At 35.9% G+C, this 15,336-nt stretch overlaps 2 protein-coding genes across 5 annotated transcripts; one reads left to right on the plus strand and one right to left on the minus strand.

Annotated features, from left to right (window-relative positions):
• Positions 1 to 181: 181 nt before the first annotated feature.
• LOC120123597 (GTP-binding protein At2g22870) lies at positions 182 to 2,616 on the plus strand. 2 transcript variants are annotated; one of them, XM_039142446.1, is made up of 4 exons: positions 182 to 632; positions 809 to 878; positions 2,029 to 2,191; positions 2,287 to 2,616. In XM_039142446.1, exons 1-4 carry the CDS (start codon positions 212 to 214, stop codon positions 2,494 to 2,496), a joined length of 864 nt encoding a protein of 287 aa, XP_038998377.1. In that variant the 5' UTR covers positions 182 to 211; the 3' UTR covers positions 2,497 to 2,616. The 2 variants fall into 2 exon arrangements, with proteins under 2 accessions (XP_038998377.1, XP_038998376.1); XM_039142445.1 differs by having other exon boundaries at positions 182 to 713; positions 2,287 to 2,615.
• Positions 2,617 to 5,375: 2,759 nt separating this feature from the next.
• On the minus strand, positions 5,376 to 11,929 carry LOC120123598 (pentatricopeptide repeat-containing protein At5g67570, chloroplastic-like). Of its 3 annotated transcripts, none has more exons than XM_039142448.1 (11): positions 11,321 to 11,925; positions 11,045 to 11,236; positions 10,789 to 10,870; positions 10,501 to 10,692; positions 10,287 to 10,400; positions 8,338 to 8,431; positions 8,082 to 8,239; positions 6,899 to 7,336; positions 5,751 to 6,441; positions 5,560 to 5,714; positions 5,377 to 5,522 (listed from the first exon to the last, which is right to left on the minus strand). In XM_039142448.1, the coding sequence occupies exons 1-10, from the start codon at positions 11,893 to 11,895 to the stop codon at positions 5,602 to 5,604; spliced, it is 2,649 nt and encodes an 882-aa protein (XP_038998379.1). In that variant the 5' UTR covers positions 11,896 to 11,925; the 3' UTR covers positions 5,377 to 5,522; positions 5,560 to 5,601. The 3 variants fall into 3 exon arrangements, 2 of the variants coding, with proteins under 2 accessions (XP_038998378.1, XP_038998379.1); XR_005516207.1 differs by lacking the exon at positions 5,377 to 5,522 and having other exon boundaries at positions 5,584 to 5,714; positions 5,751 to 5,881; positions 5,991 to 6,441; positions 11,321 to 11,927; XM_039142447.1 differs by having other exon boundaries at positions 5,376 to 5,522; positions 5,560 to 6,441; positions 11,321 to 11,929.
• Between the last annotated feature and the right edge of the window lie 3,407 nt (positions 11,930 to 15,336).

Consider the following 15,336-nt stretch of genomic DNA (forward strand, 5'->3'; position numbering starts at 1 on the left):
TAATAATAAAACAATATATTATATAATTTATCCAATTCGTACTTAAAACCCAAGTTCAGTTTTTGGGTCCAAAAGAAAGAGTAAAATATATATATCCAAAGTTTCTAAAGGCCCAAGGCCGGCCCCAATCATTTTCCCTTCCCTTTCTTTCAATTTTCTCAGCAAACAAACAAAAGCTCTAGCTGCTTAAGCTCATGTAAGTTACTACTTCATGGCCCTTAACCACTCCTTCCCACTAAAAATGTTGCTTCGAAATCGACTATGCTCTCTCAATCTCACTTCTTTTCTACCATCTCCTTCTCCACCTACCCAATCAGTATCTTTCATTTTCTCTTTCAACAAAACCATTGCTTATTCAACCCATAAGCCCCACGGATCAAAACCCCAAATTTCAGCTTCGAGGGCCACTAATCAACCCATTTCGGACCGAGTTCGGTTCACGAAGACGGTGCTGTTCGTGCCACCCGGGGTCGACCCTGAAGACGTTACCGATGAAATGATATTGCCCGGTTCGAACATCGTAGTCGGACCATACGCGGGTCATTCTCAGATTAAGGAAGTGGAGTTCGTTAAGAGTAGCGGGCGGGCTAAGGATTGTCCCAAAGATGATCGACCCGAGTTTGCGATCTTGGGTAGGTCTAATGTGGGCAAATCTTCGCTCATTAATGCATTGGTCAGAAAAAAAGAAGTTGCCCTCACTTCTAAGAAACCGGGTCGGTTCTTCTTTAAATTCTTCTTTCTTTTACTTCAGCGTTCCAATTTGTTTTGAAATCTTACTATTATTGTTTTGGGATTGTTGAATATGCAGGGAAGACTCAGCTTATTAACCATTTTTTGGTGAATAAAAGTTGGTATATTGTGGATTTGCCTGGTTATGGGTATGTTCTAATTCTTCTTTTGATTTGTTGTTTCAACCAATTTTTTTTTAGCTGGATGGATGTTTTTAAGCATTTCAAATAGTTGGTAAGCTAGAGAAAGGATTGAACTTGCTGTGCACAATGCAACCGAAATGATTCCTTTGTTGTTTGATTGTACTTTTATTAACAAGCAATTAGGTAAATATTTGATTGTAGTTCCAATCTACAAGTTAGTTTGATTTTGAGATAAATTTGTGTTGATTCCCACGGACGGAAGGACGCAGAATTTTAAGTTAGGGGGCGAACTTGGAAAACTTTAGGGGATGAATTTATAAAATTTTCATGCATTGGCAAATTAGCTATAATGAATCCAGGAATGATAGTTTCATTGATAATTTCACACTCAGGAAGACAGCTCTCGAACTATCGTTTGATATTCGAGTACAATTTGACTATGCCAGTATTAGTTTAACATATAATTTTTACTATTCCGGTAATCTTATTCCAGCAATCAGAACTTGAACCTTGTTGCTCATAACATTGTCAATATGCATGCAAGATAACTCTGCAAGTTTTAAGCATAGTTCCGGTTCAAATCCCTTCACGCTTCAACATCACTTAACAGAATGCAGTTATCGTATTTTTGGAGTTTGGGAGACAGCTTAGTTGTGAAGTTTGCAAATAGTTGGCTTATACAATTTCCTGCACTCTAGGCACAAGTCATTGAAGTGTGTAGTTTGTAGTTCGGACTTTTGAGTTTTCCCTATGCACTTGTGTAGTTACTCTTCTGAACATTAGTGTTTCAAATACTTGGTAGTTACGTAAACTGTCGATCCGATGAATTTTTCCCTCCTTCCTTGTCAAGTTCTCATTTTGCAATGTTGATTAGAACTAAATCAATCAGTCGATAGATGTAGTAGTGTAATCGCCTTTCTTGTTGGTTAGAAGTCCGTTAATGATGACTAGGGTTTATGCTTAATCGTACCTTCTCTTCACTCGGATACGGTATGAACACTTGACAAATCTATGCCTAATCAAGTTGATGGAATAACTCTTCAATTCGCATGCCGGAATTAAATGTTAATTAGTTATGCTTTCTATAAGATTTCGGTGTGTGCAGGATTACATCTTGACACCAAACATAATCCTTCAAATGTTCATATGTTTTCAGTTTTGCTAAGGCCTCGGATACTGCTCGAACAGATTGGTCCTCATTCACCAAAGGCTATTTCCTAAACAGAGAGACTCTGGTTGCTGTTCTACTTCTGATCGATGCAAGTGTCCCTCCTCAGAAGATCGATCTAGACTGCGCCAACTGGCTCGGACGCAACAACGTTAGCTTTACCTCGATTTCTTTTTCGTGGTTTCACACGGCTTTTAGATTTGGCTGCTTCTGATTTGTGTCTGTTTGTTCCTCTCACAATTTCAGATACCAATGACATTTGTGTTCACAAAGTGTGACAAAATGAAGGCAAGCAAAGGGAAAAGGCCAGATGAGAACATTAAGGACTTCCAAGAAGTGATTAGAGAGAAGTATAAGCAGCATCCCCCATGGATCATGACCAGCAGTGTCACTGGTCTTGGCAGAGATGAGCTTCTCCTACATTTGTCACAGCTAAGGAACTATTGGGATCAATAGTACTGCTCTGCTTTACTAACTTCAATATGCACAAGTATATACAAAGCTTACACAACCAATGAATCTAGATGCATGCAGATTTTTCTTTCGAATAATTGGCTTTAAATACGCCTTTTGTCTCATAATTTGTGTCTTATTATTGACTACACATATGGTTTTAGGAGATATGCTTGACCAAGGGAAATAACAAAATTATCACCTAAAATGTGGTGATTGATAGATTTGGCAGATTTGCTTTGATAGGTATGAAAAGGTGAGACATATAAGGGTATAAAGCGAAATATAAGTGTAGTTTGTTGAATTTTCTAGTAGGACATTTTGAACGAGATAATTTTAAAATCAAAAGAGAGACGTTTAGTGAGATAGGGGGAGTATTTGGTATCTAAACTTGGATTGAGCTTATTATATTATAGTCCCATGCAAATACAAAAACCAAAGAAATAAATAAAATATGAAAAATTAAAGTTCAATATTATCCCATTAATTAAGTTTAGGAAGAAAAAGTAGTTTACAGGTGAGTGGTTCAAGTATTGACTTTTTTTATAAAAAAATAACATTTAAAATTAATCCAGCTAATTAAATTTCATGGTATAAGAAAATCATTTTATAATAATATTATTACTTTATTTCTAAATATTTTTTGAATTTGAACACTCACTCCATCTAATTATAATGGACAAATTTTGAGTACAAGAAAGAGGAAGAGATAAATTAATTATTAGATAAACTACTCAAATGACCACTTAACTATAGGGTTGATGTCAATATGATAATTATACTTCAATTTTCACAATATGATCATTATACTTCAATTTTAACAATATGATCATTATACTTCAATTTTCACAATATGATCATTATACTTCAATTTTCACAATATGATCATATAACTATTTAAGTGATTTCAATGTGGTTACCTACTGTTACAAATGAACGGCGACCGTTAGTCAATAACAGCCACATAAGTTACGTCGTTTATTTAGTAACGTCAGGTCGTGGTTGCACTGAAACAGCTTAAATAGTTATATGGTTATATTACCAAAATTGAAAGTATGGTGGTTACATCGCCACCAACCCCATAATTAAATTATCATTTGAGTAATTTACCCTTAATGATTTGACTTAAATCCTGTGCTTGAAGACGATTATTTCAATCTTTCTGCAGCCGAGAAAACATGGGTGTTTCTCTTGTCTTGTTCTTCATTGCCTTTAAAAATGGCCAAATGCAATCTCATAGAGCTCCATCCCTTCCCTTTATAAGCCAACCCTGGTTGTTCTTCATGCACATATAGCTTTCAACCAATCTAATTGTTTCTTAGTGTTTGTGGAAACAGCAGTATGAGCAAGACAGAGAGCAAACTGAGCAGGTATCTAAAGTTTCCCATCAGGTTCCTGATGAAGGCCGGAGATTTCTACGTAAAGAGCATGACGGAGTGCTCGGAAAGAGTCGGCTGCGGGACCGTCATGGGGTGCCCGACAGGTCAAGTCTACGCTTTTCCGAGGAGCTACAGTGTCGGCTCGACGAGATCGGGTGACAGCAGCGACGATGACTACAGGGAACTTGTGAGGGCGGCTTCCGCCAGAAAATCGGACAACAACAAGGCGAGGCAGTCTCCGATGGTGCGTAGAAGTCGGAGCGTTGGCATTGGGAGGATTGATGAAGACAAGCCTTGTGAGTTTGAAGAAGATATTATCAAGGTGAAGCCTGCTTAATGCTTATTTCCCTAGGAGATGGAGCCATGCTGTTACAGTCAGGAAAGGTGGTCTGTAAGGAATTTACGCTTACTTCTTTTAGCCATTACGCAAAAATTAGTCTCGAATGTTTATCGTCACTCGAACGATCATTGTAATCTTTATTTCTTTTAAGTATTTTAATTGTCAACGATTTGATTTTTGGTTAAAATGTTTTTTGTTGGATGAAAAATGTTAATTAATTAACGCTTAAAGTAAGTTATTAACGTGACATTTTCACATGTCTTTAATTATTGATGTGTCGTATGTTATTTCATTACTTCAGATGATATGATACGTATCACGTCAATAATTAAGCACATATCATATTAGCAACATACATTGACTTTTAGTTAATTAACGATACAATATGGATTATTTTAATAGAAAAAAATTGAAACGTTAAGGGTTAATATACTCTGAAAAAGAACAGAGGCTAAAATGATTATTCGAACAAATATTAGAGGATAAATTTTGACTTATTAATGTACTTGTTCAATGGAAACTGTTAGTCTCGTGGACAATTTTAATGTCTACCTTAACATAATTTAATTGAGTTGTATATTATTAGAGTTTGGAGATGTTAAATAACATAAATAAATTATAGACTATATATGAACTATATACAGTGACAGATTCATAAATATTTTTTAAGGTGGGAAATATATGCTAACAATATAAAAAAATTTAATAAGCTAAGCATAAATAAAAATTTTAAAATGGAAACCATCAATAAAATGAGTCACTAATCGGAAAAAAATCAGTTTTCAAGGTGGACACCATTAATAAAATAGATGATTAATCGAAAAAAAAAATTAAATTTTGTGTTTTCAGGGTTTAGTTTTTTTTCCCTCGTAAATGGTAGAAGATAGAGGTGTACATACTAGGGTTTTGTATAACCTAATACAGAATCGATTTGGTAGAATATGAATTATGACCGCTAAAATATTATAAAATAGCATATGACCACTGAAAATTAACTATTGTTAGATTTTTTAATGAGTTATTAAAATGACACAATAAATATATAAAATTAAAAAAAATATAAATTATAAAAAATATCACTAATATTTAAATAAATTTTTATTTTTACCACTAAAGTTTCAAAAGTAACAAAGTGATTACTAAAACATCAAAAGCTTTAATTTTTACATAAAACTTTCCTCCCATTGCCTATGCCTTGATCTTTACATCAACCAATATTACAAGACTTGAACACTTGACTATATTGTTAAATCCGTTGCCCATACCTCCCTTGGATCTGTTTCTGCTTCATTCTCCTCCTCTTGAGGATCCTCGCCTGTGCCTCCGGTGCCTGCCTGTTCTCTAATCCCGAAACTCGAGTTCTGAGAATGGCAATGAAAATGGTGCCATTCACTTCTGCCCATGATGGAAAGGAAAGTATATCCCATTTTTTTCCCTGCTTTTCTTCCATGATTCTAGTATTTCTTGTGCAGAAGGCATTTTCAATGTTTGAGAATCACCATTCTCATCGATTAGCAGATCTATTTCAGCATCACCGTCGTTGACTGGCAGGTCGGTTTCAGCCTCGTCAAAATCTTTGGTATATTCATCTAGATTTAAATAAGGGACCGGCTTGCCTGAACAATTCGTATGCTCATCAGACCTAACACCACGAGCAAAATCCCTTGGGTCGTCATCTGCATTGACACCATCCACTTCATTCGTTCCATCATTATTAAGAGAAAACATAGCAAATGATGTGCCAATTGTTTCTGAAGGAGGACCTGTGGCTGCTTTACCTTTCTCTACTGTTATGTTCCCGGAAATACTCGGAATATCTAATCTCTCACAATCATACGTTTCTCCATTATTACAGTTGGGTTCTGATTTACCAGTGAATTCAATACCAAAGGACATGGAACTTGTTGACAGGGAAGATCCACAGAGAGAGTGCAAGGATCTTAACAAGTTCGAGGCTGTGACTTCGGATGACAACTCGGAACTGGAGAGTGCATCCAACAGTTTCACTAAACAACCCTGAGTAACCCTGTCTCCATTCTTCACGAAATGCTCGGTCCACCGCTTTTCGCTGACTTGAAATGGGGCTTGAGCCATGGTGTTGACCAAGGTGACAGCCTTCTCGTGATTACCTTTCAAAGTAGCTTGAATTAACATTTCAGTGAATATCAGAGGATGTGGAATCTCTCCACCTTCCAAAAAGGCTTCAAATGCATGTTCTAATAGATGCCACTGCAAATATCAAAGCAAACTAGTCACTTATTCATCCAGATCTTCTTCTGTACATTAGCAACTTTAAGAAAAATGTGATTCTCAAAATAATGTCCGTTCAGCAGAAACTTGGACCTGATAATTAGCTTTTCTTTTTTCATAAAATGCAGAATTAACAGCTTCAGAAATAATTCAAGGGCCACTAAAATTTAACACCTTTGTAACTTTGAATAAAAGAAAATAGGCATAATGCCAAAATTAGCCCACAACGTTTAACAAAATGGTTATTTTGGCCCGTAAACTTTTTTTTGATAGATCAAAGTGACCATTCAGTCAAATGTTAGGGGCCTTTTTGCCCTAAAATGAAACATAGGGGGCCAAAATGCTTCAAAAAGTAATAGGGGCCAAAATGACCATTTTGGTAAATGTTGGGGGGCTAATTTTGACATTATGCCAAGAAAATATATGTACAGCTTACCTTCCCAGCTCTAGATGCTTCCACAAGTAGAATTGGATGTTTACTTTGATCTAGCTGATACCCACATAGAGCCATCTCCCTGTAGACATACTCAAAATATTCCCATTGGTGAGCGCTAGCCGATGCCTCCAGCATTAGGCTATACGTGAACCCATCTGGGGTAAGGTTGCCAAACTTGCCATTCAGGGAACCATAAGGACCAGATCTGGCTATATTGGTTTTTTCGAACAACTCCTTGGCCTTAGAAAACATATCATTCTGCCCATACACTCTAAGCATTGCATTTATGGTTCCGATATTGGGTGCGCAATGGTCTTCCATGTATTCGAATATGGAAATGCAATCATCAACATATCCACCATCTAGGGATGCCATTATCAAACCAGTGAAGGTTATCTCCAAAGGTTTCCTACTAGGGAGTTTTTTAATCTTGTCCACCTGCAAACATAGTTTAGCTGAATTTAAAAGTTTCTAGGTCTATGGTCATCAATGCAAAATTGATGCATAGGTACAGACACTAAAAGAAACATGAAATACTATTAGACTTCATAGTTCATTCCAAGCTTTCTCCTTCATCCACTAAAAGTAAAATAATACAAATAGAGATAATATCACATTTGGTACCTGTATGTTAACAAAATATCCAATGCGACATTTTAAAAGAATAAGTACACATTGGACATTTTGTCAAAGTCAGGTACAAAATCTGACATTATCCCATACAAATGTGTAAAAAGAGAAGACCAATCGAGTACCATGTAACTTTTTAAACAAGCTCCTGAATTGTCACAGCTTAAAGGATTTTAATTTCATATGGTTTCCTCAGGTCAACCCTCTTATTATAAAGTGGATAACACACACACACATATATTCAGGTCCTATACTAGTGTTATAGACAACAATAACATCCATTAACAATGGAAATGGCTCCTTGAAGTCATTGTAGTTTGCAAAAAAAAAAACCGAAGAACAAGGGAACATCAATTCTGAAACGAGAGCAGATATATGCACAGTAAAGTTATTAATATCCATAAATTGATCTCTTTGTGCTACACCCTCCCCGCTCACCACGGGGGCAAGAACCACTTCAGTTTCCCCTAAAGGGAATGTATGATCCAAATATGCAAATATTCAATCACTCAGATCCAGTCACGACTTGGAATCCATAGAGAATGAAATTTACCTCTATCATAGCATCGTGCCACCTTCCATTTCTGCAAAGACAGCAAGCTAGTTCATAATAGACACTGGCTGTTCCAATTACTCCCCTTTGTTCCATATCACGGACTGCTTCCACAGCCTCATTAATCTTTCCTTCCTCCCAAAAAGCTTTGACAAGGACTGGAAAGCCACAGATCAAGCAGTGTATTGAGTTGGAAACAAAACCAACTTTTCAACAGAAACATGCATGCTAAAAACGAGAAAAGGAAATAAGCTACCTTTGTAAGTAAGTGCTGTTAGAGCTTCTCCGCTTCTTTTCATTTTTTTTAAAAACTCGTGGACCAAATCATACTTTCCAGAATGCAGCATTACCTTTCAATAAGCACCTCCTGTAAGACTCGAATTTGAAATATAACTTGAGGATAAATAATACTTTCCGGTAGATATAATTTCCTTCGATCAGAGCATGAAGCATTTCCATTAAGGTAGTAATGTGGGATGACACACCAAAAACTAATTTATTCTGGACTCCTATGCTAATAAATTTTTCCTCTGCCCACACTCAAAGACATTTGCAATATCACTAAAATTGCGTCCTTGAGAGGACTTCTAAAGTTATACACCCATTTATTCTATAAGCTTCACTGGAAATATGAAGAGATAAATAGCAATGCTAATTTAAATGCATTGCCTGACATCTAAAGCTTTGAAATCTGAGGTAATCAGCATTTTGTAGCAGGAAAAGTAACTCATAAAAGGTAGTACATGAACTTAAAACACACATTAACAATCAAACGACCATCATTCATAATTATAGTCTTTCCCAAGAGTCCACAGATGGTTTGATTTGGAAAGGGAATGGGGAAGGAATTTTTTCGGTCAACTCTTGTTTGAAGAACTGTTTTCTTGGTCCGACAGGAAACAAGTTTTGGGAAACTTGTATTTGGAGGGGGCTGGTCCCTCCAAAAGTAGAAACTTTTATGTGGCAATTAGCGCATCAAAAATTGGCGGTTAAGTTGGAATTACAAAAAAGAGGAGTTTTGGGGATCGTTGATATTTCTTGTCCTATGTGCAAAAAAGAGTTTGAATCTGTTACTCATCTATTTTTCTCCTGCACGGTCGCATGGCCCCTCTGGAATAAGTTTCTGAAGTTTTGGAAATTTAGTTCGGTTCTTCATGTTAATGCTCAAGGTTTTTTAACTGCTTTGTATGATATGGTGCCTGCTTCTTCTGTTTGGTCCTTAATTCCGGGAGTAGTGCTTTGGACTATTTGGAAATTCAGAAACGAAGTGGTGTTCGAAGGAAGGTCTTTAGATCAGATTGAGCTATTCTTCATGGCTAGGGTTAGGCTAGCTACATGGTTCTTAGCTAAGTTCAAAGATGTACCTATCTCTAAAGACTATTATTAATGATCCATCTATTGCAGATTCTTGCTATTCTACTACACATTCGGTCCATAAAGTTATCTCCTGGATCCCCCCTCCTAATGGTTTTTTAAAGTTGAATGTGGATGCAGCAGTTTGCAAGGATTGGCGCAAGTGCGGTGTAGGTGGTCTATTAAGAGATGAGTTTGGCGTTATCAAGGGTTCTTTCAAGGGAAAAGCTGGTCCAGGCTCTCCTACTTTGCTGGAACTTATAGCCATCAAAAGGGGTCTAACCATCTTTGATTCTATTTTACAGTGTTTTAAGACTCGGTGGCTTGTTGAATCTGACAGCAATTCTGCCGTGGATTGGATTAAGAAATTGGATAACTGTCCTGCAGGTTTTCTTGATTTAATCAAAGAAGTTGCTGATATGATCAGGGTTTTGCAGGGTGCTATCAGATGGATAGACAGAACTGCTAATATTGAAGAAGATACCTTAGCTAAGGCTGGTATTGGGTAGTTTTCTTTTGTTTGTTTTGATGTTTTTCCTTTATGTTAGAGGTCTGTTTAGGTGTGTTTCGGCTTGTTTTTGTAAGGGGTCTGTCTGTTTTAACATTATGTATTCTTTCAGTTATTAATAAAATTTGAGGCACTCTTTTCCTCCTTCCACTGATTAAGGAAAACCGATCGGTGTTCCTTTAATCAAGAAGGGGGTTTTTAACGAGGCCTCCACCTCCTATCAAAAAAAATTCAAACGACCATGATGCCAGCATAAAACAATACCAAATCGCATTTGTTGCTTTGGACTGAAAGTAAGAAGACTGAAACATAGTCCGAGTGAAGATATCGATGATTATAAGTACCTCCATTGCAAGTCCGTAAGTTGCTCCATTAGGTCTCATACCACTCTTTCTCAACTGCTCAAACACCCACGAAACCCCTTTCCATTGATGTAGTGGAACACAAGCATTCAGAACCTGGCAAGCATTTTGCAAAAGAAACTTATTAATGGATTGAAAGATGCCAAGGAGACATGGGCAGTAAAAAGGAACAACAAAATGAGGAATGCTCACATACAGCATTATATACAACAATATCAGGTTCAAGCATTGGCTCCCACTTCTTGTGACGCATATTTTTAGTTCTTTTAGAAGGTTTCTGCCTCATGCACTCAATTATGTTCAGAAGTTCCTTCAAAAGACCAGCTTGTCCCAGTGTAACAGCAATACTGTGATATGCGGCTAAATCGGGATATATAAGGTAGTCTCCCTGAACAATTCAAGAGTAAGTATTAAGCCAGCAGCATTGCATAAATAAGCAAAAAGATCCCTTATTACATAGAGTAATAAAATAGTGGATACTCACAAGCATCAACTTGAAAATCCAAAGGGCCTCCCGAAACAGTCTAGCCTTCCCAAGAACCGACAACAATTTTGTGTAAACAAACCTACAAAAAGCATTAACAAGTTCATGGGATATACTGTACAATAATGAGACATCAATATCGAACATCGAATTACCTAGTTGCCCAGTAACTTCGATTCTAAATAACATTCAAAAACCAAAAATACGAAATCTTTACAAATTGATTGAATTCAATACAAAAGGGAAGAGCAATCACCTGCTTTTAAAATCTTTACGCTCCTTATTACCGTATAGCCATTGGACAACGGCCATTGCCTGCCTCCAGCTCCCTTTCTTCCCAAGTCCTTCAACAATCCTAAGTAACTGCCACTCTGTAAACTGCAGCCCTGATTGCTTCATTATCCTTACAAATTTCCAATGCCTTTCGGTTATCTCTCGCTCGCTTAACCTGTCATTGATCGATGAAGAACAAAAGTGAAATGACAAGGAAATCGATGATAAAAAAGAAAACGAAGTTCAAAAAATGGAAAACCTATCAACAAGAAACCGAATCGCTTCTTTCTCGTTACGCCAACGTTTTGAAGGGTCCAGGTCCCGCTCTCGCTTCTCAGCGGGTAGCAACCAATCATCTTCTTCCACCTCGACGTCATCCTCCAGAACCCAACGGAGATCCTCTTCGAACATTTCCCGGAGCTCCTTAAGGTTCTGTCTCTTCAATCGCTCTCCGTGGAATTCTTCGTTTTCTGAAACGAGGTCCATAAGCTTGGCTCCCTCGATTCTCTTCCATGGTTTTCCCACCAGAGAAGGGCCCTGGCACTCCGTTTTGGAATCGAGCGCTTTGGAGAAGCGTTTGTACTCGCGTTTCAGGGTTAAGAAGTGGGATTGTTCCGCCAGAGACTGGAGGTCGGAAGCGGCGAGCGAAGGGGGTTCGGGTTGGGATTGGCGTTTGGTTTTGCGGTTGTGTTTGAGAATTTCCCATTTGGTGAGAGTTCGAATGATTTTGGGAGTTGGGTGAACGCCTTTCCGGAGGAGCTTTCTTTTGATGGTTTCGGGGTTTGGTTCGAACTGAGGCGGAGGCGGGGGCGGAGGGATTATTGAAGCTCTCATGTTCGTTCTAATTCAACACAACTTGGCTTCCACTGGAGTTCGCACCATTTATCTTCTTCAATATTCCACTCGCATACAATAATATCTTGCCATATATATGAATTTTATTTGGGTAAATTTTGACTTTAATATTTAAACTATCAGTTTTGATTTGCTTTAGTACCTAAACTTTTATTTTTTTTAAATTATATTTAACGTTTAGATTTTATTTTATTTTAGTACCACATAGTTAAAAACTTAGCGGACGAGCTCGTCGACAGTCTCCTCTACAGTCATTGACTGTCGCATCCATCGGTCGATGAAACCCAAACTTTTCTGTCCACACCTTTTTGACCCTAACCTTTTTGACCCCTGAACGCGATTACAACCTCCGTTTCACCATAAAAAATCTTATTACCTCCGATTTGACGGCAAACTCTTTGATTTATTCATCCTTCAATCTTCATGGTTCATTTTTCGATGGGCATGAAACTAGACTATGTTAGTCAACTTGTCATTCTCTCGTGGTTCATTGTTCAGATTGATCGTTCATCCACTAGAGTTATGTTATGTTAATGTGTATTAAGTTTTTAATGACGAGTACTAAAATGAAATGAAAATTAAACGTTAGGAATAGTTTAAAAAAAATTTAGGTACTGAAACATGTCAAAACTGATAGTTAGATATTAAACTAGTTTACCATTTTTTGTATGTGAGAAAAGGGTAAACTACACAAATAGTCACTAATGTTTGATTAATTTGTTCTTTTTCTCCACTAAAGTTTTAAAAGTAACAAATTAGTCATTAATGTTATCGAATTGTAAAAATTGGTCTATAACGTTATCAATTTCTAACAAATTGGTCACTTGATGTTAACAATAATTAATGTGAGTTGCGGAAAGCTGAGTTTGATCGTTAATTGTTTACCTAACCCACTGACCTGGCAACGGGGGATGCATTAAGCCCTTAGGGTGCGTAATGTGGGATTCTCCCGGTAATGGAATCCACATTCCCCCGTTTGGTTGGCCGGAAATGTCATTCCCGGTAATGTTTTATTACCAATAGTGGATTTTTTTAGGTATATTAATGAGAATGTCATTACCTCCCTTCCCTTAGGTATTGTAACATTATCGGTGTTTTGGACTAAAATACCCTTAATTTTTTTTCTTTCAAAAGTATCATTCTTCTGTCATTTAATAATAAAAATTCTACGAAGGTTAAATTACAAATTTAACCTTAAACTATTTTAGATTTACAAAAAATTCTATAATCAAAATTTTATATGAAGTTCAGGGGTTAAAATAAAAATTTATCCTTTCATTAAACATTTTTTATATTTTTAATTTTGTAAAAAAATTATATAAATTTTATGAATTTAAATTTTTTCAAGAAAATATATAAATATTTTCTAACTTGTAATATTATACAAATATATAATAAGGACAATTTGATCAAATATATATTCCAATAATCTTTTATTCCTTTAACCAAACACGATAATCTTACATTCCTGCTAAACAAACCAAATACAAAATACAACATTCTCAGTAATCATATTCCCTGATAATCTTTTATTCACATTGGTAATCTTACATTTCGTAAACCAAACGCACCCTTAAGGGTTAAGTGCATCCCATCATTTTGGAACAATTATAAAAATCAGTCTAACATATTAAAAGGAAGAAAAAAATACTAAATAAATTTGAATACCTATTTTATTTGAGAAAATGTGTATTAAAATTTTGGACCCTATTTTTCCTTCAAATAAAAATCCAGTTTATTTTTCTCACTCAAGCATTTTTCGCATGGTAACTTGGCAAGCCTAGCAGATTATTAGAGCATTTGAAATGGGTGGTAAAAACATAAAAAAAAAATTATTTGGCTCCATTGCAGGTTATTCATAATGTTACTTGTCTTAAGCTTTTCTCATAATGTCTTCCATAAAAGTTGTGTAGATAAATGGCCCAAGATGAATCTATCAGGGACGGAAATAGAATTTTATGTTAGGGGTGACAAACTTATAAAATTTTAAAGGAGGTAAACTTCTAAAATTTTAGGGGAGACGACAACATATTTTCAACATAAAATATAAAGAGAATATCTAAAATATATAGAATTTTGAATTTTTTTTTGTGGGTGAGGGCGATGGTCCACCACCTAGGTCCATTTCATGAAAGTGCTTTGTCCGCTTTGCAAATGCACGATTTTGTTGAAGAATAAGAATTTTAGTTTTTGTTAGGCTTAATACAAAAATAAATGTTCGAACTATGTCTCGAAAAATATATTAGTGTCTGAAGAATTGTTTACTAAAGATAGGTGTCTAATGTTTCAAACATTATATTTTTAGGTGTCTGGACGTTTATCGTCATTAAATACCTCCGTTAAGTGACACGTATCACATTCTGGTAATTTTGAGATTTTTAAAAAAAAGTACAGTAACCCCTTCCCTTGACGTGCTCCCTTCCCTTCCCCCTTTTCATAGTTGTCGCCTAGCTAGAGTTGGTCGTTACTGCCACCGACGTCGAACCCCGATCAAACCTCTGTTAACCTTTCGTCGTAATAAGTCACCGTTTGTCATGGAGAAACATTCAAGGGTTCGTCGGATACCATCGTCGTTCTTCATTGATTTCGATTGATTCCGACGTCCATAAGCCACACCGACGCCACCATTTGAACCACAATGAAATCCTGATCAAAACCCAACCCTTCGGCAATGACAACAATGGTCGGAGATGGCCGATGACCGTTTGGGTAATAGGGGTTAAAATGAGATATTTTAGTTTTTAGGGTTATTTTATAATTTCAGTAAAAAATTGGGTTTTTTTATAAATAATTTTTATTTTTTTAATTAAAAATAATACTTTTATTATTAAAAATAAACGGTAGACACCTAAAAGTATAAATGAGAAAACGTTAGGCACCTGTTTTAACGAAAAATTCTTTAGATATTAAAATATTTTTCGAGACATAGTTAAAACATTTGTTAATTGTATTACCGTGGTAGTAGGTAATGGTAATTGCCCTGAGTACATTCCTCTCCTGGTTACCTTCTGCTATCGAATCAGATCAACAATGGTGAAAAATGAAATAAAGTAAAAATGAAATGAGAATGGATTTTTATTTAAAGTTGAAGGGTTGAACAGTCAGCGGATAAGGTAAGCGATTATTAACATCGTCTATGTTAACGGCTATTAACGTCGAGTTATCAATTTATTAGATAATGTTAGTGATCAATTTATTACTTTCAAAACTTCAGTGAGTAAAATAAAAATTTACGTAGATATTAGTGACCATTTGTATAGTTTATCTTTAAGCAAATCCTACTAAAATTTAATACCTTTAATCTTTTCACTTTTGTTAAAATCTAATTAATTTAAAGTTGATTTCTGAACATTTCTATTTTAATCTCTTGCCTTCTATTTTTTTAAATTTAATCTAAAAATGAAGTAAATTTGTCGGCAA

Source organism: Hibiscus syriacus, unplaced genomic scaffold, assembly GCF_006381635.1.
Source record: "Hibiscus syriacus cultivar Baekdansim isolate YM2019G1 unplaced genomic scaffold, ASM638163v2 tig00110402_pilon, whole genome shotgun sequence".
In the NCBI taxonomy this organism is placed as follows: domain Eukaryota; kingdom Viridiplantae; phylum Streptophyta; class Magnoliopsida; order Malvales; family Malvaceae; genus Hibiscus; species Hibiscus syriacus.

Excerpts from the sequence above, each read along its gene's own strand:
- LOC120123598 (XM_039142447.1), bottom strand. The coding sequence starts at position 11,895 with ATGAGAGCTTCAATAATCCCTCCGCCCCCGCCTCCGCCTCAGTTCGAA. Across the intron at positions 10,871-11,044 it reads CGTAAAGATTTTAAAAGCAG|GTTTGTTTACACAAAATTGT; the intron begins GTGATTGCTCTT and ends TGCTTTTTGTAG. Across the intron at positions 10,401-10,500 it reads ATATTGTTGTATATAATGCT|GTTCTGAATGCTTGTGTTCC; the intron begins GTATGTGAGCAT and ends AATGCTTGCCAG.
- LOC120123597 (XM_039142445.1), top strand. The coding sequence starts at position 212 with ATGGCCCTTAACCACTCCTTCCCACTAAAAATGTTGCTTCGAAATCGA. Across the intron at positions 714-808 it reads CCTCACTTCTAAGAAACCGG|GGAAGACTCAGCTTATTAAC; the intron begins GTCGGTTCTTCT and ends TTGAATATGCAG. Across the intron at positions 2,192-2,286 it reads ACTGGCTCGGACGCAACAAC|ATACCAATGACATTTGTGTT; the intron begins GTTAGCTTTACC and ends TCACAATTTCAG.